Here is a 25,025-nt window from a genome sequence, read left to right as displayed (position 1 = left end):
GACCCTTTCGGGAGGACACTTGTGTGACCTTACCCCCTGTTGAACTGGTTAGAACATTACCCAAAAGATGTGATTGTTGTACAGACACTTGTGTTTATTCCACGTTCATCGTTATCATGTGCCTTTTATCCTTGTACTTAAGCCTTTGGCTTTTATGTATTTTTGTCTTTCGTATTCATGTTTGAAAAAAAACATTCAATAAACGTGTTCTGAAAAAGTATATAAACTCTTGTCTTGTTTGTTTTCGTGTCACAAGTGACATTTCTCACACCATGGCTACCTCTGCTGTCTCTGCTCCCTCTTCCTCTACTGTCAAAGTCATCGACGAACACTTAGATCGTGCCAGTTGGGAGGCTTTGTATCTTCGCCATCCCTTTAACATGCTCATTGCTGGACCTAGCGGTTCAGGCAAAACCGAATTCGTCAAACGTTTGATCGAACATAAACATCATTTGATCGATCGGCCCCCTCAACGGATCGTGTGGTGTTACAAAGAGTGGCAATCGGCGTACAGCCTCTTGCGTGAAAGTCAAGGCGATTCCATCGTGTTTGTGGAAGGCATTCCTAAAGAAGACGATGGCATCGTCTCTGACTCCCGTCTAACCCATTTGGTCATTTTCGACGACATGTTAGGAGAAGACGAAGAAGAAATTAAATTGTGGTTTACGCGCAAAGGGCATCACCGTAATGCCAGTGTCGTTTACATCACCCAAAATTTGTTTCAACAAAGTAAAGCCCATCGCACCATCAGTCTCAATGCGCATTACGTGGTTTTGTTTAAAAGCCCTCGAGATAAATCGCAAGTGCAAGTCTTAGCCAAACAGTTAGGAACGCCTTGGCTGACTCAGGCGTACGACGATGCCACTCAAACGCCACACGCCTATTTACTCGTCGATTTGAAACCTACGACCCCCGAGGATTTGCGATTTCGTACCCACTTGTTTCACCACTGGTGCCAAGACGGAGGACCTGTCCTGTACACGTCTCCGTCCTCGACTTCATTTCACTCCTCCCATGAAAAAAATCTATAAAAACCTCAGACCCTTTTTCGTCTGTCTCACACAGTGTGAACATGACGTCCCTTCAGTCACATCTTCCCGTCAAATTGATTCGTGCCTTGTATGGCATCAGCCGAGAAAAAGATCCACAAACACGAGCCCGTGTCTTAGAAGCTAGTCTCAAAGAAGTCTTACGATGGTTCACGGTGACGGCACGTCAATTACTCCAAGGAATCATTCAGATTCCTCATCAAACCCAACGCTTTTTCGATCGAAACAAAGTCGCTTTGGTCCAACTGGCCGATCCCCGCATCGACACTCAAACCAAAAAACAAATCATTTTGAAACCTGGAGGGAGCGGTACTCTAGGAGGGGTCATCATTCGCTCACTCTTAAGATGGGATCCTAATGCCCCCAAAGTTATCCCCAAGACAAAAGTTCAACGAAGCCCCAAGAAGAAAAAGAAAAAGACCAAGTCCCCAAGAAGAATAACTTCTCCAGTGGCAGGACCCTCCTCTTACCAGACACCACCACCATCACCCCGGAAAAAGAAAAGAAGCCCCCAGAAAAAGAAACAGAGAAAAAGTCCTCAGAAAAAGAAAAGTCCACAGAAGAAGAAGAAAACTAGTCGCAAGAGAGGCACTTCGGCCAGGACGCAACCTTACACTCGCAAGCCACGACCTGCCACAGCGGTGACTGCGTCTCCGGCAGCCTCACGTTTGTCCACTTCTCCGTTGATGTCACCAGGAACTGAAGAGTACTTGGAGACGTTGATCACACCAAGAACTTCTCCGTTGATGACCCCCAAAAGAACTTCCCCAGTGGCAGGACCTTCCCATTTAGCGGCAGTGGCTGCTGCTCACAAAGTACCTTCTCCCAAAATCAAAGTCCAAGAAAGATCGGGCATGTTACAAAGTTTACTGGATTTGTCCAAACAAGAACTGGCTCGATTTAGTCCGTTACGTACCCCTGCACGACGTGTCATGCCTGTCCTCAAACTGATAAAACGTAAAGACAATCAGTGGCGACGCGTTCCAGTATAAAAAAGGCCTGTGACCGAGTAGGGTATCAGTGTTTTTAGGTGCTCCTAAAGACTCAAAGATGTCACCCTCCAGAAAACCCCAAGGAAAGAAAAGGAAAGGACTGCCACCACGTTTAGCCAAACATGGGGACCTGTTATCTGTCCTGTCCAAAGCTTCTCCACCCCTACGAAAAAAACTCATTCAAACGGCTTCCAAAGAGGTCATCGATACCGTGTGCGAATGTTGTTTGAACGTGTTGAAAGGCACGATCCCTTTGTCCAAACACCAGAAACAATGCTTAGGCAAACATCGTCACGTTCTTCGGAAAATGGTTCAAAAGAAAATTCCCATTCGTCAAAAAAAGAAGATGTTGGTCCAACGTGGAGGCATTTTACCTCTCTTGTTAGGCCCCATACTGAAAGGAGTCTTGGGAACCATGTTGGGAGGACTGATGGGAGCAAGATAAAAAGGCCTTCGGAAGTCCCAAGATTTCAGAATTCACCCCTGACAACCCCATGGAAGGACGAAAACTAGCTTTAGTGCCTTACAAACGATGGATGGAATACCATCGGTGGCAAGAACAACGCACCCCGCATTTACCTCCCAATCCCCATTTGAGCGAGATGTCCCAGTTACAACACGAATTGCAGTCCTTGCTGGATCGCCAAGATTTGTCCGAAACAGAAAAATCGCAAAAGTACGGTCAACTCTTGCAACGACTGCAACTCTTTCACCAGAAAGCTTTAGACGAAACAGCTCTACCCACTCTGAAAGATTTTAAGACCTTGATGAAAAGTCCAGCACCATCATCATCATTACCACCACCACCACTACTGTCATCCCCAACCGTCACCAGAGATGCTACCCCACAAAGACCTGAGGAAGAAGAGACGCGCGAAGTGTTTCAAACACCGTCAGCAGCTCCCATTTCGAGTAAGATTGCAGCATCCTTATTGACCCCGTCCCCCACACCCCAACGAGAAGAAATGAAAGCTTGGGTTAAAAAGATGATGTCCACACCTCCTTCGACAGAAGTGAAAAAGAAAGAAGGGAAACCAGAAGCGAAAAAAGAAAAGAAAACCAAAGCCATTCCATTGCCACCTCCACCACCACTACCTTCGACTTCTACTCCCGTAGCCCATCGGACACGTAAATCCGTTTCCAAACCACCCTTTCGACCCACCCAAAGTAGCATCACCGAAGAGTGGGTGACTTATTAACACACCAACACAAAAAATGGAAAAAGTCTTAGCCAGCATTTACTACGATCCCTCGCATCCTGCAGGTTACGCAGGAGTTCAAAAATTGTATCGTGCTGCCAAAACGCGACTGAAAAGTCTCCGTTTACCTCAAGTGCAACGATGGTTACAAGAACAAGCTACCTACACTTTGCACAAACCCATTCGACGCAAGTTTGCCAGAAGTCGCACCCGAGTGGAAGGCATCGATCATCAATGGCAAGCCGATTTAGCCGATGTCTCTCATTTGGCCAGCTACAATCGCGGCTACAAATATTTGTTTTGTGTCATCGACGTCTTTTCCAAATTTGCCTGGGTCGTGCCCTTGACTTCCAAATCGAGCAGCGAATTAGTGCGAGCCCTGCAACGGGTGTTGAAACAAAGCGACCGTCGCCCTCTTCGATGGCAAACGGACAAAGGCACCGAATTTCTGAACCAAGCTTTCCAAAAAGAATTAAAGAAACGTGACATTCATTTTTTTACCACCGAAAATCCCGAAACCAAAGCCAGCATCGTGGAACGTTTTCAACGTACTTTGAAAGAACGCATGTGGAAATATTTTACGCATCACCACACTCTGAAGTACATCGACATCTTACCGCACCTGGTGCAAGCGTACAACCAATCTTACCATCGAAGCATCGGACGTGCCCCGCAAGACGTGACTCCCGACAACGAAGTGCTGGTGTTCGAGCGTCTGTTCGGTACGTCCCCGACGAGGGCTGTCCCCAAGAAAAGTGGAGAGTTGGCCGTAGGAGATTGGGTGCGCATTGGCAAAACCAAACGCACTTTCGACAAAGGTTACTTACCTAATTGGACGACCGAATTGTTTCGCGTCACTGGACGAGTGCATGGCCGTCATCCTGCCGTCTATAAATTGGAAGACATGAACGGAGAAGTACTCAAAGGAACGTTTTATTTGCCCGAGTTACAACGTGTCACCAAAAAAGAAGACGACGTGTACGACATCGAAAGCATTCTCGAACGCAGAACCCGTAAAGTGGGCAAACGACGTGTCAAAGAAGTCAAAGTACGTTGGAAAGGATATCCACCCAGTTTCGATTCTTGGATCGACGCTTCGCAAGTCATCGACTATAAAAAGAAGAAGTGACCATCATGCCCTTTCACACAGCAGACGCAGCTACGTCGACCAGTCCTTCTTCCCCTAGTTCTTCTGTGCAAGATTTACAAAAACAACCCTTGTGGGTGTGGTGTGGAGAACGTGTGCCTAAAACGCAAATCGTCTTTTTCTGCCAAATCTTCGTGGTGTATTGTGTCATCGGGGCAGCCATCGCCAATTTAAGTTTGCAACAAGGAGACAAACAATTGTGGACCATTTTATTGAGCAGTTGCATCGGTTACCTGCTTCCCAATCCCTCCCTGAAATTCTCCTCGAACGGAAACGTTGTGTCCAGTGCCAGTGCCAGTCACCACTCCAACAACCACAACCAGAACCCCATTTTGGGCGGAGACACGCCTCTGACGTCCACTAACCCCTCGGACAGCCACAGAACTCTGGAATTATGAGTCACGAAAACCAATTTTACTTAACCTTACCCAGTGACAGTTCCATGGAGGTGTTTCCCCACAACACGTTGTGCTGTTACACGGCCAAATTACCTCAAGCCATTCCCTTAGATCACGAAGCCCATTGGGAAGTGGCTTTAGTAGAAATGATTCACCCGACCCAAGTCCTCAATGTCCTTCCCAATCAAAATAAATTTGATGTGGAAGTTTATGACGATCAAGTGCAACAGTGGATGGATACCCATAGCAAATATGACAAGAAAACCCGTACACAAAAGTACACCACCTATCACTTGTTCATTCCCCCAGGCTATTATTTTAGTGGCCAACATTTGGTCAGCACCATAGTCACCAGGTTTAATGGCGTGTTTCTGAAAGCTTTGGAAAGTGCCAATAAAGGTATCGTCACCCTTGAGTACCACAAAACAGCTCGTCGCTTCCTGATAAAATTTCCTGAGGGGCGTAAAATGATGTCTTTCTTATTTTGTCCTGAATTGTTTGACATGTTGGGCGGAGACATGGAGCTGAGGAAGAAAGTAGAACAAAAACCCGAATTACCAATCATTGCCGACAACGAGACCTTTGCCAAGTATTTTCGTACCCCGGTAGAACTGAACCAAGGACTGAATTTGATGTTCGTGTACTCCGATGTAGTGGAGTACAACGTGGTGGGACACACCTCCGTACCGTTACTGCGTGTCATTCCTTTCAAAGTGGATTCTGCCGCAAACGCTGACGAGGAAGGTGGAAACACTTACCACGTCCACCGCGAATTTGTCCATCCTCACTATTTGCCTGTCAGCAAGTCGTATTTGGACACGGTCAACATTACTATAAAAGGAGATTTGGGACAAAATATTCCATTCACCAAAGGAAAAGTCACGGTGAAACTCCATTTTCGAAAACGGTTTTCTCACGATTCGTAAGTAAGTCATGTATCCAGTGTACCGAGGGGTTGCACGACAGCGAGGACACGGTTTAGGAGACATGTTAAAATCGGCCTTTCGTTCGGTGGCCCCGGTGTTGAAACCGATGGTGACACGCGGATTGCACGCCTTGAAAGATGCGGCACTGACGCAAGGCAAAGAATTTCTCCAAAATGTCATCATCGACAAACAAAACCCTAAAGAAGCCTTCATGAGGGCAGGCAAAAATGTCCTGCTGCAAACGGGTAAAGACATTTTAGGCCGACGAGACACACCTATAAATGCCCTGCACGCTACCGAGTCAGGCATTCAGCAAGGACAAGGCAGAAAGAGACGACGAAGAAAACACCCTTTCACCAGACTTCAAGCAAGAAAGGCCAAGAAAAGAAGAACCGTTCGAGACTTAGACGTTTTCGATTATTGAGACACAGAACAAAAAAATGATGCACCGAGAGTCTTGCGCTTGTTCCAAGACGGAACTGGATCTGTTTGCCATGCCCCCCACCATGATGACGATGCAAGAATCTCAGTGGGTGGAATTTCACCCCGTCTCCTCACTGACCGATTCCGCTCCCATCGAGTTTGAAATCAAAGGACAGCCCGAAGATTACATCGATCTGAATAGCAGTTACTTGTACCTGAAAGTCAAAGTTGTAGATAAGACTGGAGGTCCTATAGACACTGAAGCAGTAGCTCCCGTCAACAATTTCATGCATTCCTTGTTCAGTGGAGTGGACTTGTACTTGAATAACAAACTGGTCAGCAGCAGCATGGATACTTACCCTTATCGTGCCTACCTGGAAAATCTCTTGACGTACGGAATAGATGCCAAGAACACTCATCTCAATTCCTGTGTAGTATGGGAAGCTGACGATGAAAATCAGTTTGAATTATTAGAAATTGATACAGGCAAAGAACACAATGCGGGATTTGTAGAACGAAGAGACAGAATCAAAGATGGACAGAGTTTAGAACTGATGGATCGTTTACATTTGGACATGTGGTTGCAAGAGAAATATTTGCTGAACGGAGTGAATGTTCGCCTGAGACTGAATCGGAGCAGTACCGCTTTCCATTTATTGGCTAGTGCTGACGATTACAAAACCAAAATCCAAGAAGCCAGACTCTACGTGCGACGTGTGGAAGTGCTACCTAAAGTAGGTAACGACATCAGTCAGACGTTGAGCAGAACGACCGCCAAGTATCCCATACGACGTGTGGAAGTGAAAACGTTCACCATTCCTAAGGGACAGCGATCCATGATCGAAGATCATTTGTTCCAAGGACAACTACCCAAACGTTTAATCATTGGTATCGTCGAGAATGAAGCCTTCAACGGAACTATCACTAAAAATCCTTTCTACTTTAAACACTTTGACGTGTCGAAGATCGAAGTCAGTCGAGATGGCAAGACCTTGTGTACCCGACCTTTCGAACCTAAGTTTAAAGAGAAGAATTACTTGAGGTCGTACTTGTCCCTGTACGAAGCCACCGGACAGTTAGGAACCAACACCAGTCACGGCATTACGTACGAGGATTATGCAGGAGGCTACGCTTTGTGGGCTTTCGATTTCACTCCAGACCAAGGCAGCGACGAGGGACATTTCCACCCTATAAAATCCGGCCAGATTCGTGTGGAAATTCAGTTTGCAATCAAAGACCCCAGTGTTGATGATAATCCAACGTTGAACGTCATCCTGTATGCAGAATTCGATAATACCATAGAAATCAACAGTTTGAGAGAAGTCATTCTAGATTATTAGAAAGCCATGGAAGACTGTTATCCCTCTTTACAAAGTGAAGAAACTTTGGAGACGGAATGTGAGGAGACCGTGGAAGGAGAAGAATCTCAAGACAAAGACGAAGAAGATATCATGATGAAGTCGAGATGGCCAGAACAAGAAGCCCATTTAGTCTCCTGTTTTGCCAAACACTTGGTCGACAAAATGACGGAATTGATCAAGAAAAATTGCTATGGATGTCAAAACGATCATCCCAGTCAAATTCAACACGATAAATGCCTGATGTTGAGTCAAGAAGAAAAATTGGACGAGTATCTGGATGAAGCTTGGAGTCTCATCTCGAACAAAGACGTGTTGCACCAGTGGTATAAAGACTTGCGTGAACATTCTTGTCCACCATTAACCACTCAAGAGATCCATCGTATCGAAGCTCTCCTGAATCAGAGTGAGGAAACAGAACGAATAACCGTTTATTCGTCAGACATTTTCAAGCAAAAAGTCAGGATCGAATTGACGACTTATTATTACCTGTGAAGAAGAAAACAAACACAAAACAATGGATACCTGGGAACTTTATTACCTTTTGAACCACAGTTCTTATACGGCTTCTTGGAATCCTGTCGTCTGTGCTAAAGATGAACTCCCTCATCGCAAACCTAAAGACCATCAAGCTTACGTGATCAACACGGACGACAGTCATCTCCCAGGAACCCACTGGGTAGCCGTCTACTTTCCTCAAGAAGGATGTGTGGAATATTTCGATTCGTACGGATTGCCCCCTTTGGAAGACGATATCATCGACTTTATGAGAAGAAATGCTCAGACCACCCGATTCAATAACGTGAAATTACAAGGCACAGATTCCTTGGTGTGTGGACAGTACTGTGTGTATTTTCTGCATCATCGCAGCCTGGGCTATTCCTTAGAACATTTAGTGACTCATTTCGATCCTCGTTCTTCTGCTAGAAATGATGTGAAAGTACATCGATGGTTTTGTGACCATTATGCTTATCTTTTGTCTCAAGCTAGGAAACGTAGTGTCCATCAATGGCCTAATGATTTCCAACAGTGGAAATCACAATTTCATTCACAACGTTGTCAGCCCTGTTCAAAGTAGTTAGTATTTGAAGAAAAAAAATGTTTCTGATTTGAAAAAAATTGTTTGATGTTATAGTGTTGGATTATTGTTAAAAATGTTAGAAATGTTGTTGTTTAGTGTTAAGTGATTTTTGAATAAAAAATGTTGTGTTTTGAAAAAAAATGCCTTTGTGGTTTGTTTAGCTATAAGAATATTGGATTGATGCTCTTTCATTTCTTACTATCCCTCTCATGAACGTTGCGGCTCGAAAACCGTGTGGGGAATGTTTTCCTTCACGTCCGCGCTTTCACTTTAAGAACTGGGTTGTTCCCAGTCTAACCATCCATTGTCGACTCATCCTCCTAAGAAGATGTGCTCCAAACTAGCTAAGCTCAACGAAGCCTACGTGAATTTGCATAGGGTCAGACACAGTCTGATACCGAAGCCAGAAGAAATAGAGAATGTGAGAATGTTAAAAATCACTGAAGACCTGATAGAAGAGCTCTTCAGAGAAGAAATGAACAAGGAGAAAGAAGAATGGACAGAGAAGTACAGACTTCAGAGACAGCAGCAACAGCAGCAACAACAACAGCAGCAGCAACAACCTGAAGCTGACAGAGGCTTTGTCGATTGTCGTATCGACACCAAAGAATTCTTCTTCTCTTTCCGAAGAAGCAGACCTATTGCCAGAAAGTCTATCCTCAGAGGACATCGCATTCTTAGAAACTAAAAAGAATGCCATAACAAAACAAAAAACAGCCCTTTTCAGGGCTACCCAATACTCTAGAAAAGAAATAACGATCCATTTGCCAATGTGTGTAGGTAGAGTAGTGTGAAAATAAACACTAACTCTTTCTTAAAAAATGTGAGGGTATGTGTTTGTGTGATTGTGTTTGTAAGTGATAAAGTAGGTTGGTGTGGATAGTAGATTAAAATGATATCTTATCTTAGTGTTTGAGGTGTATATTTTGGGTTAGATTGGATTGCTTTGAGTATGTGGATAGTCTATTAAAGTGATTTATAAAAAATTTTACAATAGTGATGGGTAGCATAAAAAGTGAGTAAGTGTTTCTTTTAGGTCCGCGCGTTGTTGTTTTTTTTTGGTTCATGATCTAGGTAAGATGAATTTTATGTTATTAGGGGATGTTTTCCTTCACGTCCGCGCTTTCAGTATAAATTGAAAGTCGTTCGGCAGTCCAGCTACCCTTGTTGATTGATCAACACCAAAAAATGAACACGAGACTTGAGAAACTGTTGGAGCTTCATGTGCATCTGGAATATGCCAGGCGCATATTAAATGAACTGGCCGCGGAAGCCATTGTCGAGGACGGAAGGATAAGAGAGGAGGAAAGAAGAAACAAAGAAGAGGAGGAGAGAAGATATAAAGAAGAAGAAGAAAGAAGATATAAAGAGGAAAGAAGAAACAAAGAAGAGGAGGAGGAAAAGGAGAGAAGAAATTTCAAAATCCCAGAGAGCGAAAATTGGGATTCTGAAGCGACATATCCTGCCTCTGCTCTCTCCCCCAAAAAGGTAAAAAGTAACTGGGGGATAAGATGCGTATGTGGCGCCAGGCCTGGAAGGTGCCACCATTAACCAGGTGCCCATGAAGTTCCAAACAAAACAGCCCTTTTCAGGGCTACCCAATACTCTAGAAAAGAAATAACTATTAAATTGCCAATGTGTGTAGGTAGAGTAGTGTGTATATAAACACTAACTCTTATTTCAGATAGTGTGAGTTTGTGTGTTTGTGTTTGTAAGAGCTCAGGTATGTTAGTGTGAATAGTAGATTATGGGTTTCTTAGCGTATGTGAAGAGTATAGTTAGGGTTTTATTATATGAAATGAGAAAGTAGGGGATGTTTTCCTTCACGTACGCGCGATGTTGGGTCATCATCTAGGTAAGATCCATTTTATGTTTTAGGGGGATGTTTTCCTTCACGTTCGCGCTTTTCGTATAAGAACCCACAGTGCTCGTTGTTCAAACCATTCTGCAAAGAATACAAAGAAGATGGCTTCTAACCAAATGGACAAAATGGAAAAATTGCAAAACGTTCTCGACAATTTAGGAATGATAGAGCAAATGTTGGTTAACCTAAACGAGGATCACTATTCATATAGTCCCCATCGAGTGAAGATGGAGATAAACAATTTACGAAAAATGAAGGTAATCATCAGTGATCTGTTGAAAGAAATAAAGGAGGAAAAGGAGGATGAAGAGGAAATGATAAGGATGAGAGAATGGAATGAAAAAATTGAAAAAGAAGAAGAAAATGAAAAGAGGAAGAAAGAAGAGGAGGAAGAGAAGAAAGAAGAGGAGAAGAAAAAAAAGAAAGAGAAGAAGAGTGTAGGAGATAAAATAAGAACTTGGTGGAGGAAAAGAAGAAATTAGAAGCAGAAGAAAACCCAAAGGCCCTTTTCAGGGCCAGCCATATATCTCGAAAAGAGATAGTCTTTGAATTGCCTAAATTTAAATTTAAATTTTAAAAAAAATTTTAAAAAAAAAAAAAATCCCATGTTAAATTCCCCTTGTCCGTAGAGTGACCCACGATTTATTCCCATGTTAAATTCCCTTGTCCGTAAAGTGACCCACGATTTATTCCCATGTTAAATCCCCTTGTCCGTAAAGTGCCCCACGATTTTTCTCCATGTTAATTTTCCATTGTCCGTAAAGTGCCCCAAGGGTGTTTTTAATGCTAATTCCCATTGTCCGTAAAGTGCCCCCCTTCACTACTATCCCAAAACAAACAAACTATGTCTCCAAGCGCTGCACACTTGAGGTTAGAAACAGAATGAATATCATAGGCTCTAATCGGATTCGACGATGGCCTATCATAGACCCTGATCCGATGCGACGATGGCCGATCTCGCGCGTGCTGTTTGCAGTTACGTGCGTTTAATGTACAAGTAACAGTCTTGAGTTTCTATTCGTACCTGAAAGATAATTTGAGAGTGTATTGGCATTGACTTTAATACTGATGTAGATGTTGGGACAGTATGAATATAGTTTTAACTACCGATGGTACCACAGACAGTAGTAATGGGCATAGGCGTTGCTGCTGATGGTAGGAGAGATAACAGCGTATGGAAACAGTCTTAACGCTGATGGTAGGACAGATAACAGCGTATGGAAACAGGCTTAACGCTGATGGTAGGACAGATAACAGCGTATGGAAACAGGCTTAACGCTGATGGTAGGACAGATAACAGCGTATGGAAACAGGCTTAACGCTGATGGCACTGGTCAACAGTGAAATCATTACTGACTTGAAAAGGCCCTAATCTGTAGTATTTTGGTGTGCCGAACACGAATATAACCGTGAAAAATTTGTATTGGCTCTCGTTTTGAAGATATTCATATACCTCGTTTTCTATGTTTCACTGTGTAAATTTCTCCAGTAGGACTGCAGCAACATCCGGAATAATGATGTAACATTGCATAATACCATCATGCTCACATCATCCACAGTTGATTGCATCATTTTCTGATGCAATGCAATACTAATGCCATGCGGCTGCTGAAGTAAGTTGACGTCAGCAGTGTACTATACATGTGTAGGCCTATTATACTAATGCCAGGCGGCTGCTGAAGCTGACGTAAGCAGTGTACTATATAAAGCCCAATCAGATAGGTTCAGCATTTAAAATATTTTAGACGTTGTGCGAGACAGTTCAAGCTACTGTTACATAAAACTTATTATTTTATCCATTTACGTACAATAAAGAACAGTAATGCCTCGAAAGTGTGTTAATACCGCGGACAATTTTTGCTATATTTGTGGGGAAGTGATATTTGCCAACCAGAAGAAAAGTATCAATTCTCAAGTGAAGAAGGCATATCATCTTTACCTCGGATGCAAGGTTGGTGACCAAGACAAGCCTTGGGCTCCGCATATATGCTGTGCTACATGTACAACACAGCTTTCACAGTGGTTGAATTGCAAAAGGTCATCAATGCCGTTTGCAGTCCCAATGGTGTGGAGAGAGCCAAGCAACCACCTAAATGACTGTTACTTCTGCTTGGTTCCTCCTCTTTCCGGCGGAATAACGAAGCGAAAGAAGTCGAGAATAGTCTACCCAAACATTCCGTCTGCATTGAGACCAGTTCCACATGGTGAGGGACTTCCTATTCCAGAACCTCCAGCAGAATATTCTCTTGATTCATCTGACGAAGACAAAGGTGAGTCGACCTGTTCTTCTCCTGGTCCATCAGCATGCAGTGATCCAGATTTTCACTGTGGTGCATCATCAACCCCACACAGAATAACACAGGAAGAACTAAATGACCTGATTCGTGATTTGGACTTATCAAAGAACAAGGCAGAATTGCTAGGATCAAGACTCCAACAATGGAATCTTCTAGAAGAAGATGTCACAATTACTGCATATCGAAAGCGCCACCAGCAATTGGAGCCTTTCTTCAGAAAGGAAAGTAATCTGATATTCTGTTCCGATATTGAGGGCCTCATGAATGCTTTAAAAATCACTCATGACCCACAAGAATGGAGACTATTTGTGGACTCTTCGAAACTGAGTCTCAAGGCTGTGCTTTTGCACAATGGAAACATTCTTCCATCTATTCCAGTAGCGTATGCTGTCCACATGAAAGAGACATACGATAACTTAAGGCAGCTACTGAATTCCATTGAGTATAACAAGTACAGCTGGCACCTCTGTGGTGATTTGAAGGTAGTTGCCCTTTTAATGGGACTGCAGCAAGGATATACAAAATACATGTGTTTCTTATGCGAGTGGGATAGCCGAGCAAGGGAAATGCACTACATGAGGAAGGAATGGACTCACAGGCAGAATGTAGCCATTGGAGAGAAGAATATCCAACACCCAGCTCTGGTTGAGGCTCAGAAAATCTTGCTACCACCCCTTCACATCAAACTAGGTTTGATGAAGAACTTCGTGAAAGCCATTGACCGGACTTTGCCAGCATTCCGATACCTGCATGAAAAATTCCCTCGACTCAGCGAAGCAAAGATTAAAGAGGGAGTTTTTGTGGGTCCTCAGATTCGAGAGCTTTTCAAAGATGACCGGTTCAACAACTTGCTGGAAGGTGACGCGAAACAAGCATGGAATGCTTTTCGCCTAGTTTCTACAAACTTCCTCGGAAATGTTAGGGCAGAAAACTATAAGGAACTAGTAGAAGACATGTTGATGAAGTATAAGAAACTTGGCTGCAATATGTCTCTAAAGATTCACTTCCTTCATTCCCATTTGGATTTCTTTCCTAGCAACTGTGGTATTGTTAGTGATGAACACGGCGAACGTTTTCATCAAGATATCACAACAATGGAACAAAGATACCAGGGAAAATGGTCCACTACAATGCTGGCTGACTACTGCTGGACACTCCTCAGAGATGCTCCCGAACAGCTGTACAAGAGACAGGCGAAGAAATCTAAGATGTAGTCAATGACTTGATTTTTTATAGGTAGGCTATTACAGTTGACCTTTTACTATTGGAATGCATTTCGTTATGTAAACATTAATTTCTTGCAGATTACAAAAAAACTAGAGCCAATTTTGCAATTTGACTGTCATATTCGTGTTCAGCACATAAAAATTGATAAGAATTGACTAATTTTATTTCAGTAACATGACTTTTGTAAAAATTTGTTGTCCAGTGTGGTAGGACAGATAACAGCGTATGTGAATAGACGTAACGCTGATGGTAGGACAGATAACAGCGACTGGGAACATGTTTAACTACTGATGGTTGGATAAATAACATGGTATGGGGATAGTCTTGACTTCTGATGGTAGGACATATAACAAGGTATGGGAACTGGCTTAACTACTGATGGCACGACAGATAACAGATTACCAGTATAATTGGGGGCCCCGAGTGGCCGAGTGGTCTAAAGCGCTTTCCGTTACGGATCACTGCCATCTCACCTCTGACTGCGTGGGTTCGAGTCTCGGATTCGGCTAATGTGGGTATGTGTCGTGGGTCGGTGGTTCTTTCCGGGGTTTCCCGGGTTCTTCCTCCACCATTAATACTGGCCGCCATGTATAGCCTATCGTGTGCTGAAAAATGGCGTTAAACCCTATAACAACAACAACCAGTATAATTGTCTAAACATAAACAATATATTGGTTGTCTCAAAGTAAGACATTTCTTATTTCTTGATTTCTAAGTGAGCCATTTTCTGCGACTGAATATAGAGCTAATCACTGGAAGTGTATTTTTTAAAATTCTTATATTGTTTCTTTTAAACTGGTAACGAGGTTTAGTTATATTGTTCATTGAAAGGTCCAAACTTACCATTTCTAGGGATTAAACACCTGGCCTATAGCTTGGAATTATTGCTATACCAATGAAAAATGTCCATACATATTGAACATGCAAGAACAAACACACATATCCAATTAACATTTGTCCTTGAGTCATTTCTCGCCCTCAGTGATATGCCCGAGTCTTAAACATTGTAAAGGGTGTCAAAATGAAGGAAAGGCGAGGATACCGAAGTTTAGTTTACATTAACCAATACATTCAGTTTGTTTTTCCATCAAAACTACCTGCATATTCTTGTGTAAGTAAATATGATTTAAATTTGTTCGCATCACGTAATAGCCATACCGTGTCACCCTTGCACTCGAACGGATATCTAAGAACTGTAATACGATATCATTTTAGACTGGTTTCTTTAATGCACTGTTTGCAGCCTACAATGTTGTCCACTTCATCTGAACACGTGTTCGTATCACTTATCGATCATTGCTATCTATGTTGCATTGATGTACATTCGGTAGAGTACAATTAATCGTTTCCAGGAAAACTATTTAAAGCAACAATCAAACATCCAATCTGACATTTGACAAATGCAAACATAACGGCATTATCGTTCCACGAGACTGTGTAGTTGGAGAGAAAGGAAATAACTGGAAAATGTTAGCACAGACTACTTCTCTTGCCATAATTATCTCTCGTAACTGTTCAGAACCAATTTTAATCACCTTGTTTGCCAAGGTTCGTTGATCCACTTCTCTCCTCATGGACGTCGCGAATATGTAGTGACCGCTCCGGTGGCCTAAGTAGTTATATCGTCTGCCTCGGATGCGGGAGATCGCGGGTTCGAACCCATGCTGAGTCATACCAGAGTCTTATAAAAATGGTTATAGTAGCTGCCTCGCTTGGCGCCCATCATTAAGAGGTTAATGCTAGGACTGGTTGGCCTGGTGTTAGGATAATGTGACTGGGTGGGACATGCTGCTACATGTCTGTGGCATGATGTCCCAGTGCTAGACATCACTATAAACTGCCACACTGCAGACATCGTAGCGATATGACTCAAACTGTTAAAGCTGCGTTACAAATCCCCAAAACGCAAACACATGAATATGTAGAGACCTACAATGGTATATGCGGTTTCGCTAGGTAGTTGAAATTATCCACTCAGTTTCCTTCTTACATCTACCTTGGGAGATAGAAATAAGCATGGTATCTAAGTTGTCAGAAGCATTCTTCATGTAAGTTTCCCCATTTTAACATTTCACGCAGCTTATAATTTGAAGGCAATGCAAGTGGACACTTGGAATGGATAGTTTTAAGTATCTGACAAGTCACGTAAAGAACGCTGTCTGTGCTCATTTGAAACTCTTCTTTCCAAAAAAGGGTATTTGTTCAAAACAGATTCCGCCAGATTCCTATAACGAGGGTCGATGTGGATCGACGACACCTGGCTAGCGAATATGACTTTTAATAGAATTGAGACTTTGATGCCGGTGAGCTTCTATTGTAGTCATTGAACATAATACCAAACAAGTTTAATTGCTTTGTAATGTAGTATATAACGATAAAACTGAGTGGCATACATTTGCCATTTCAATAAAACCACTATTATATAACAACTGCTCCAAACAAGGTACTGAGTGAAAAATAGTACCGTGTGCAAAACATCCCACGATTTGATGACTCATATGTACCGTATATACTCACTTATGAATCAGGTCCAACTGCAAAATGCCTAGACCCCGATCTGCCGTCGCATATTGCGCTGGCAGATCGGGGTCAATGCAGTTGCTAGGACTAGGCAGTTGAACATAAACATTGACCCTGATCTGCCATTGCATTATGCAACTATAGATCGTAGTCTATGTTGTTTACAGTTACAGCATGCATAGCGTTAAATGTAATGATCTGAATTGCTGTTTACGACACTTTGCAATCAGACGTAACTCATTTTTGTCAGAATTCCTCATTTTTTGTCACTCTTGCATATTCTTTTTTAAACATGTTTTGAAGAATTAAAAGAAAAATCAAAAGTGTTTGGGGCGAAGTTTATCATGGATAGTGCACAGTGGGTTTAAAGAGACATACATGAGAGAAACAAAAAACACATGATCTAACGCTGGTTTTATTTGCTTTATTTGAAGAGTCCATTTATAACCAGGAACATAAGTAATCCACGCTTATTTATTTTATTTTTTTTTTCTTCAAACGGGTATGAGCAAGCAGTGAAGTTATCACCATGGGGATTGGGTCGTCGTCAAAGCCACAGGATTTAAACAACAATAGCAAGAAGAAAAACAATGAAAACAACACCAATTCCAACATCAGCAGCAACAACAACACAAGACGGCAGATTCCTGAAGATGAGAATTGGCAGGAGCCGGAAATTGAAGATGTGAGTAATAGTAGTAGTAGTGGTAGCAGTAGCAGTAGTAGTAGCAGCCTAGTTGTGATGGTATAAATAATTTAAATAAAAATAATAATACTAACAAAAACAACATCTAAAATGACAACATCAGCAATGTTAATGACGATGACAGCCATACTACTTCTACTGATAAATGATGATGAATAACGTCGGCAACTAGTGCAGATGTAAATCACTTCGTCACAGAACAATAACGCTTCCCTAGCAATAATTGTCACCACCATCACCACCACAACTAATGCTAGTAGTACCGTAACCCCACCACCTTTAATAGCTCTAATAACCGTTATGACTCGTGACATGTAAACACCACTCCCTTTATTTCCATCTATTCTTTGTCTTTTTTTAAAATTCTTCTTCCTTATCTTGATGTTGCCGCAGCCACACCCTTTTACCATTGGTGGTCACTGCATGATTGATAAGTACAGTTTATTACACTACAATATTATTATATTTTATTCACGATATGATCCCTTTTTCTTATGAATTTAAATTATTGGTCTTACGTAAAGATACACAACATATTCGAAACTAGATTTTGAGACGTACAGATTTATTTTACTCATTTGTTAATTTTTGAATCAACTTTTGATGCAGAAAATTTCGTTGTTTCATTTATGAACTTTGTGGTTTATATCATACAACATTCATCAAATGATTACAGTTTCTATTAATTGATCAACAAACTTTTCACTGGTCTCACTGACAGTCTCAACCATTTTTCCTTTGCAGAGGTATGCTCCTGTGTAAGCATGGGCGGGAATTTTTCCGAGACTGGGGTGAGGTGGGGGGGCATTGGGGTTTAGAGTTAAAGCCAAAATCAAAGTGTAGATGTACTTTGCACAATGTATTTATTTTTTTTAATCTAAGGGGGTGGGGGCAACTGCCATTCCTCCTGCGGTAAGTTAAATACGTTAGAATTTGAATATTACGGTTGGGCACAGTTGACGGCTGTTGAGAGAACCGAAATAAGCCGTATATATGGACAATAAATAAAACAATGCACAAATCCTAATACTTCTGCTTTTTTAAAACGTTTTTGTCAGTTAAAATCGATATTTATATTTGTTTAGTGAATAAAAACGTGAATTGTTGGTTTCAAAGTTCACGTTTCTTTTCAATGCTAATATTTTGTTAAATGAGCGATTATGTGTCACCATTAGTAAAACAGACAGAAAGTTATCCATATTGACATGTTCTGTCAAAGGATTATGGATTATTAAAATCCGAAAATTTTGATTCACTTAAATTCTCATGTCAAATTCTCAACCGTAGTTAACCATACCCAACCAAAGATATCTGGGTTATCAAGTGTCGACTAGAAACGCAATTCAATTTAGTTACTGTTGGCGATTAGCATTACTGCATTACAAATTTTAATCTTGTCATGGCTTCTAATCCACACATTCATCGACACTAGAGGGTTGTAATTGCATTCGCCCCCACCTTCTTACCCACGGGCATAACATATAATACATAGTCTTCACCCAATATTGATAACTGGCACCAAACACAAATGCATTATAAGACAGTATGATACTAACACATACAAAGTTTCTTATTCAATAATATATACTTTATGTTAAAGGTCCAGGTTCCGTTTATAGAGAGCGGATATCCGTCGGCTGCTATTCCACCCAACAGGAAGGATGATATTTTCAGTATCAACGATTTCCGAAACATTGACGAGAAAGCTAGAAACGTAACATTTTCACTTTCTTCATATTACTCTCTTTGAAAATTATATAAAATTAAATAAAACTGGACATCTAATGGACTTACGCACCACAAACAAAACAATAAAAGATACTCTCCAACGAAAAAACGGTCCGAGAAACGACAACGGGGATACATTATCTTAATTATCTTCATTTGATATTATTCATTATTATTATTATTATTATTATTATTATTACAATTTAGTTACCTTAGAGATTTATATTAACAGAGTTTTCTGCACGCATCTATTGTCTTTCATTTAATATGCCTTCATGAAGAAACCTTTTCTTTACTTTGGGAAAAATTATTTCGGTCTGTTCTACATCGATAGGTAAATCAAGAAGAGACTAATTATGAACGAACAAACATCTAATTCAAACCTGTCACCGTCCTTATATATATATATATATATATATATATATATATATATATATATATATATATATATATATATATATATATATATATATATATATATATATATATATATATATATATATATATATATATATATATATATATATATATATATATATATATATATATATATATATATATATATATATATATATATGTGTATATATGTGTGTGTATATATATATATATATATATATATATATATATATATATATATATATATATATATATATATGTATGTATATATGTATGTATATATATGTATATATGTATATATATGGATATATATGTATATATATGTATATATATATGTATATATATATATATATATATATATATATATATATATATATATATATATATATATATATATATATATATATATATATATATATATATATATATATATATATATATATATATATATATATATATATATATATATATATATATATATGCAAAAGAATACAAATCATAGGTGGTGAATAAATGAATAAAAGTCCTTTCACGTGCATTGGATCCAGCAATGGATCATCTGTGTCAGGGATTGCTTAAGATAAATGCAATAAACTGACAACGAACAGTGCAAAACAAGTATCTAACTAGCCTGAACGTTTTCGACTCCTAATGACTCTTTTTCAAAGGCAAATATATAGACAAGACAAACAAATAAAACACAAAAACCGTTGTGTTTGCAAAACTCTATATGGCTGTTTCTACATAAATAAAACCTTTAAATTTATTATGTTTCAACTAGTTTGCTTCAACTTGTTGCGAATGCTGGAAAATATTTTTATTGACCTAGAAATCGAATCGCCATAACGACATCTGTTGTTTTATGCAAATTTATGCAAGCGCAAATTATATTCCGGATATTTCATTGGTATAGAAGTAATTAAGCAAATTTAGAGAATTATTTAACAGGAAATGTGTCGGCTGCAAAATATAACTTTATTTGTGCATGGCTGTCTTTTTCTAGTTTTCTTGGTTTAAACCGGTTGGTTTCAATGTTCTAAGGCGGCGTATCCAGTAAGATTCCTTTTCTTTCCTGGTTTCGGAACTCCAGTTAGGGTTGTGAGCAATTGCAATAAGTGTTTTATATATATAATATAGGTTAGAGAATTTTCAATTCGTACTCTACGTTGATTCGAAGCCAGGTCCGCGGGTAAACGGCACCTATTGCCTTGCCTGCACACACACGGTGTTTTATGCACTCATGTGATACAGACACACCAGCATGATGACCTAGTAATTAATTCTCATCTATCTACACAGTCATTCCGGATTCCTATGAAAGAAATCAAGGTATATATAATTAATTATAGAGAATTATAAATATACACTAGACAGAACGGAAAGTGCTATCCCTGGATTATATAGAAGAATGCTTTATAAAAGTTGACAGAATTAATATTTTAATACAAATAATACTATCATACAGGCTTTACAATTATCTAAAAATGCAGCATCTATTTTGTTTAGATCATTCAACCCAAATATATATGCAGTTTTATGCACACATGAATGACATGTACTTGTTTACAAAAACAGACTCCACCCGGCAAAGCCGAGAGCTATGAGTTGCTCATCGATCATCTGATTTCCGGTTTGCAAACTGACCTACAGAAATTGAGAGTTCTATTTACATGGCTTGGTTCCCAAAATATAGATGGCGCTGATTATTCGAAAGTGACATCTAGCAACAGTCCTATTGGTTTTATGAAGCTTATGAAGGAAAATCGAGGATCCTATGCATCGTTTTTTGCTCTTCTGTGTAGGTATGTGAAGCGGTATAAATTTAAAGTATTCATTTAAAGCGAAAAGAAGAGTATCGAAGAGCTAAAGTTCCTTTTTGTCAGGTAAAAGCTTCAATATATAGTAAATTATAATTTCTATTACATATGGACATAAATGTAATGACCCCCGAAACATTTGAATGTTTGGGTGGTTGTGTCGAGTTGTCAGTCACATAAAGCTCCCCCACCCCCACCCCATTTCACCTCTAAACATGTTTTGGCCTAAATCCGTGAAACTTAATAGCTGACCACTACATGTTTGCTCCCCTCCCCTAAAAATAATTCTGCGGTCGCCCCTGGTCATATAACCATATAACACGTGTATGTAATCACGTAATGTAGAACCAGCTGTGTAAACTATAGAAGATACACACTTAGTGAGATGCAAATTACCGTTTTCAAAAGGTCATACTTATGTTAGACACACTAAGGGACTTAAGAACCAGTCGCTGATGATCTCCATCATACGGTATGGCTTAAGACATTGTTCGCCACCTCAAGAACAAAAAGTAGAAGAAAGCATTAAATACGTTAATAAAAAAGACTATAGTTGTCATTAGTTGTTTTGAAAGGAAATCAAGAGTCAGATATAGTATGCAGTAAATTAAAAAAGTTTATTTTATTTATTACACATGTGGGATATGATCATGTTTATTACATATGGGTTACGGGTTGTTATGCCGTCACTGTGGTACGTGTGGCGTAGGGTGCTTCCAATATTTATTTGAATTATTATAGAAGTCCCACCCAGGCTCGATTTTGGTTGGAAGTTAAATTAGCGAATGATTGATGTAAAGCTCCCAGTCAACAATGCCGACGGTTAAATGATTGAATATACAAAAAAGTGAAATTAAATAAATAACAATTTAATGAAAATTCAATAGTCAAATGATTAAAATTTCCCAAGTACTCTTCTTCTGCTCGACCTGTGATAGCCTATTGCATCATTTGATTAGTAGTGTGAGATAGTTTTCCACCTGTCCTTGTATTCTACTCATAAGTGTATTCTTCTCTCCTATTCCTCCAATTCCTTCTCTTCCTTCCGACTTTTTCCAATTCCTTTTCCTCCTCGACTTCTCTATACCCCTGCTCCTTCTCCACTGCTCTTCCTCGACTCCTTTTCCTCCTCTTCCTTGACTCACTCCACCAACTAGATTTGTCGACTCCGACTGTTCTGCTAGTCGCACTTCCGTCTCCCCTCTTAGAGACTCGGGACTTAACTGAATCGGAAGTTCTATCCCCCAAAAGCTTCGTTATGGAGCTTTGTCTTCCCTTGGAATCTCCTCTCTAAGCTTTACCGCCAATTACGAGTGGCTCTCTCAGAGTAACCCTATATTGCTCATCAATCTTCCTAGGCGAGACTAAATTTTCGCTTGCTAGTAAGAATTTATAATTCTGATCGAAATTTTTATCACACCCTCCGTCTCAATTCCGATTGGATGTCGCTTTGACCCGATTCAAGCAAACTTAGCGGACAATGTCCTTCTTGCTGTCTGTCCACGTTGGGACGGATTTAGAGCACGCTCCGTTCCTCGTGGGTTTCTCTAATCTTTGGAAAAAGCTGTAACACATAGGTGGGAAGTCGCTCGATCTAACGTATGTGCCGTTTCAAGAGGCCGGATCTTCTGTTTTGGTCACGGTAACTTTGCGTAAGAGATTAACTCATGGCTTGTAATAATACCTTAGTTTATATATGACTTACGAACTGGGGCTGAGCAAACGTGACATTACATCTGTGAGATATTTCTGTCAGATATGAGCGTATTTATTACATCTGTAAGGTATGAGCACCAGTAATCCTCTAGCTTGGGAGAAATCAGGCCATAGTTTCTTAAAGTTTCCGAAAGATGCGTTGCATTTGTGACCTGTAATTAGCATTTCTGATGACTGTACTGTGACCCGTCAGTTGTATTGAATTCAACAATATTGTCATTTATCTATTTGCGTGCGTGTGTGTGACAGTCTGACCGACAGAAGTACGTCTGCATACTAATAATGCAAATGTGAATAAATGAGCCCGATTAATTTAAAAAATAAAAATAAATGCTGCTTAAATTGTTACTTTCTTCAAATGTCTACGATCTTCAGGATTTAAGATTGCCACGTGCTGTTAAGTACGTTTCATGCGACAAATTACCTAGTCAAATGAAACGTTCTGTCTCTTGATTTATTTTATTGAATTATTTCGATAAAGTCAGGATTTGTTAACAGGGTAAGCCTACAAATACTTTCTCCCTGCACAAGGCACACCCCTTACTTAGTCGAAATCAATAAACAAATATTTTCGCCGTTTTTTTTTTAAATGCGACTTATCATAGTAGGACGTGGGCCAATACATAACAAATAATGCTGTAGAATAAAATTCACACTCAGCAATAAAGTTTATAGCTTTGATATATATTTTCCTGCCTGAATGAACTTATCTATTTTCAGTTTCTATTTTTTTTAAATTCATCGCCGACGTTTAAAGGATCTTGCTTGATAACGGTGGACCGTTTTCTTTCGGTTTTGCATAAATTATATATGTAGAAGAACTGATTTACTACTTAAATTTTTTTAGAATTCTTATGCATAAATGTTTGTTTCAATTTATATCCATCTTAATAAATATAATCGTACAAAATGTAGTACATACTAAAATGTAGAATCTGTCTTAGGGCTGTATGCTCTAACACATCCCAACTAGTACCATCGGCGAGATGTACGTGTGTGACGTCACCGGAAGAAAAAGGGACCAATTTTAGTTCTTCCTGGATTGCCTCGATATGACTAATATGGCGATTTGCCTCGATATGACTAATATGGCGGATTGCCTCAATATGACTAATATGGCGGATTACCTCGATATGACTAATATGGCGGATTGCCTCGATATGACTAATAAGGCGGATTGCCTCGATATGACTAATATGGCGGATTGCCTCGATATGACTAATATGGCGGATTGCCTCGATATGACTAATATGGCGGATTGCCTCGATATGACTAATATGGCGCATTCAAATGTCAGCCTGTCTTGCTTATCTGATGAAACGATTTAAAACTGGTACAGTAGTTTAGAATTTAAGGAAAATGAATACAGCGATAACGTGTTCTGAGGCCGAAGTTTCCTTTTCACAGGCCATCATTAGTAAATACCTTAGAAATTGGGCATATAAATTTCTCAATTATATTTAATATGTTTCTTGAGTAAATTGATTTGTTTCTGTTTTAAGATGCAGTTGTAGTCTTTATTTGTTTATCAATCGTCTCTAGGTACTTAAAACTTTTAATTTTCAATGCCATTAACTTTTAATTTCCAATGCAATTAACTATGTATTGCAATAATCTTTTGTATTTTTAGAAATGCAGATATCATACTCTTCTTTATTGTGTTCATTTACTTTCTTGAATCAGAATTGCCAAGCTTAGCTTAAATGTGTCATATTCATTTGCTCCCTTTTACCAGAGCGTGTAAGCTTAACTGTGTCATGTTCAGTTACTTTCTTTTACCAGAGCGGCTAAGATTAAATGTCTCATGTTCATTTACTTCCTATTATCAGAGCGGCTAAGCTTCAATGTGTCATAATCCCAGGAATTGCTAAAAGCGCAGCATATGAGGTTGGAATGCCAGAAGAAAAGTGCCAGACCTTGAAGAACTCGTGGACAGCGGTATATGTAGAGAAAGGATGGAGGCTAGTGTTTCCTTTGTGGGCATGTAGGGCGGTCGTCGGTCATTCCCACGGAGCCTTTACAAAAGTTGAGGAGAAGGGTACTTATGATGAACCGCTTTCATTTAAAACTAGTTGAACACTTAAACATATAATAAGTTATTCGCTGTTGCAATATATCCTTTTTTTGATACAGGAAACAGGTATTAAGGCGGTCTTTTAAATTTACTCGATTTTCTTGAAA

General features: G+C 39.9%; 1 protein-coding gene across 4 annotated transcripts in view; it reads left to right on the top strand.

The window, feature by feature from the left end:
- Positions 1-25,025, top strand: part of LOC149801528 (lim and transglutaminase domain protein ltd-1-like) — a 77,491-nt gene that overhangs the window by 31,392 nt on the left and 21,074 nt on the right. The window contains exons 3-6 of one of the 4 annotated variants that reach the window (XM_089955706.1): positions 16,995-17,166; positions 18,788-18,901; positions 20,887-21,113; positions 24,674-24,882. In XM_089955706.1, the coding sequence (XP_089811832.1) occupies positions 17,011-17,166; positions 18,788-18,901; positions 20,887-21,113; positions 24,674-24,882 (706 nt within the window). In that variant the 5' untranslated portion in view covers positions 16,995-17,010. Of the gene's footprint in view, positions 1-14,545; positions 17,167-18,787; positions 18,902-20,886; positions 21,114-24,673; positions 24,883-25,025 lie in introns of those variants that run through there. The other 3 variants (XM_089955707.1, XM_089955704.1, XM_089955705.1) reach the window with 3 other exon arrangements.

The sequence above is a fragment of the Sinohyriopsis cumingii genome, chromosome 4 (assembly GCF_028554795.1).
Source record: "Sinohyriopsis cumingii isolate HCF-2022 chromosome 4, ASM2855479v2, whole genome shotgun sequence".
In the NCBI taxonomy this organism is placed as follows: domain Eukaryota; kingdom Metazoa; phylum Mollusca; class Bivalvia; order Unionida; family Unionidae; genus Sinohyriopsis; species Sinohyriopsis cumingii.
The sequence above is the reverse complement of the archived record's forward strand: the minus strand, read 5'-3'. Positions and strand labels throughout refer to the sequence as shown.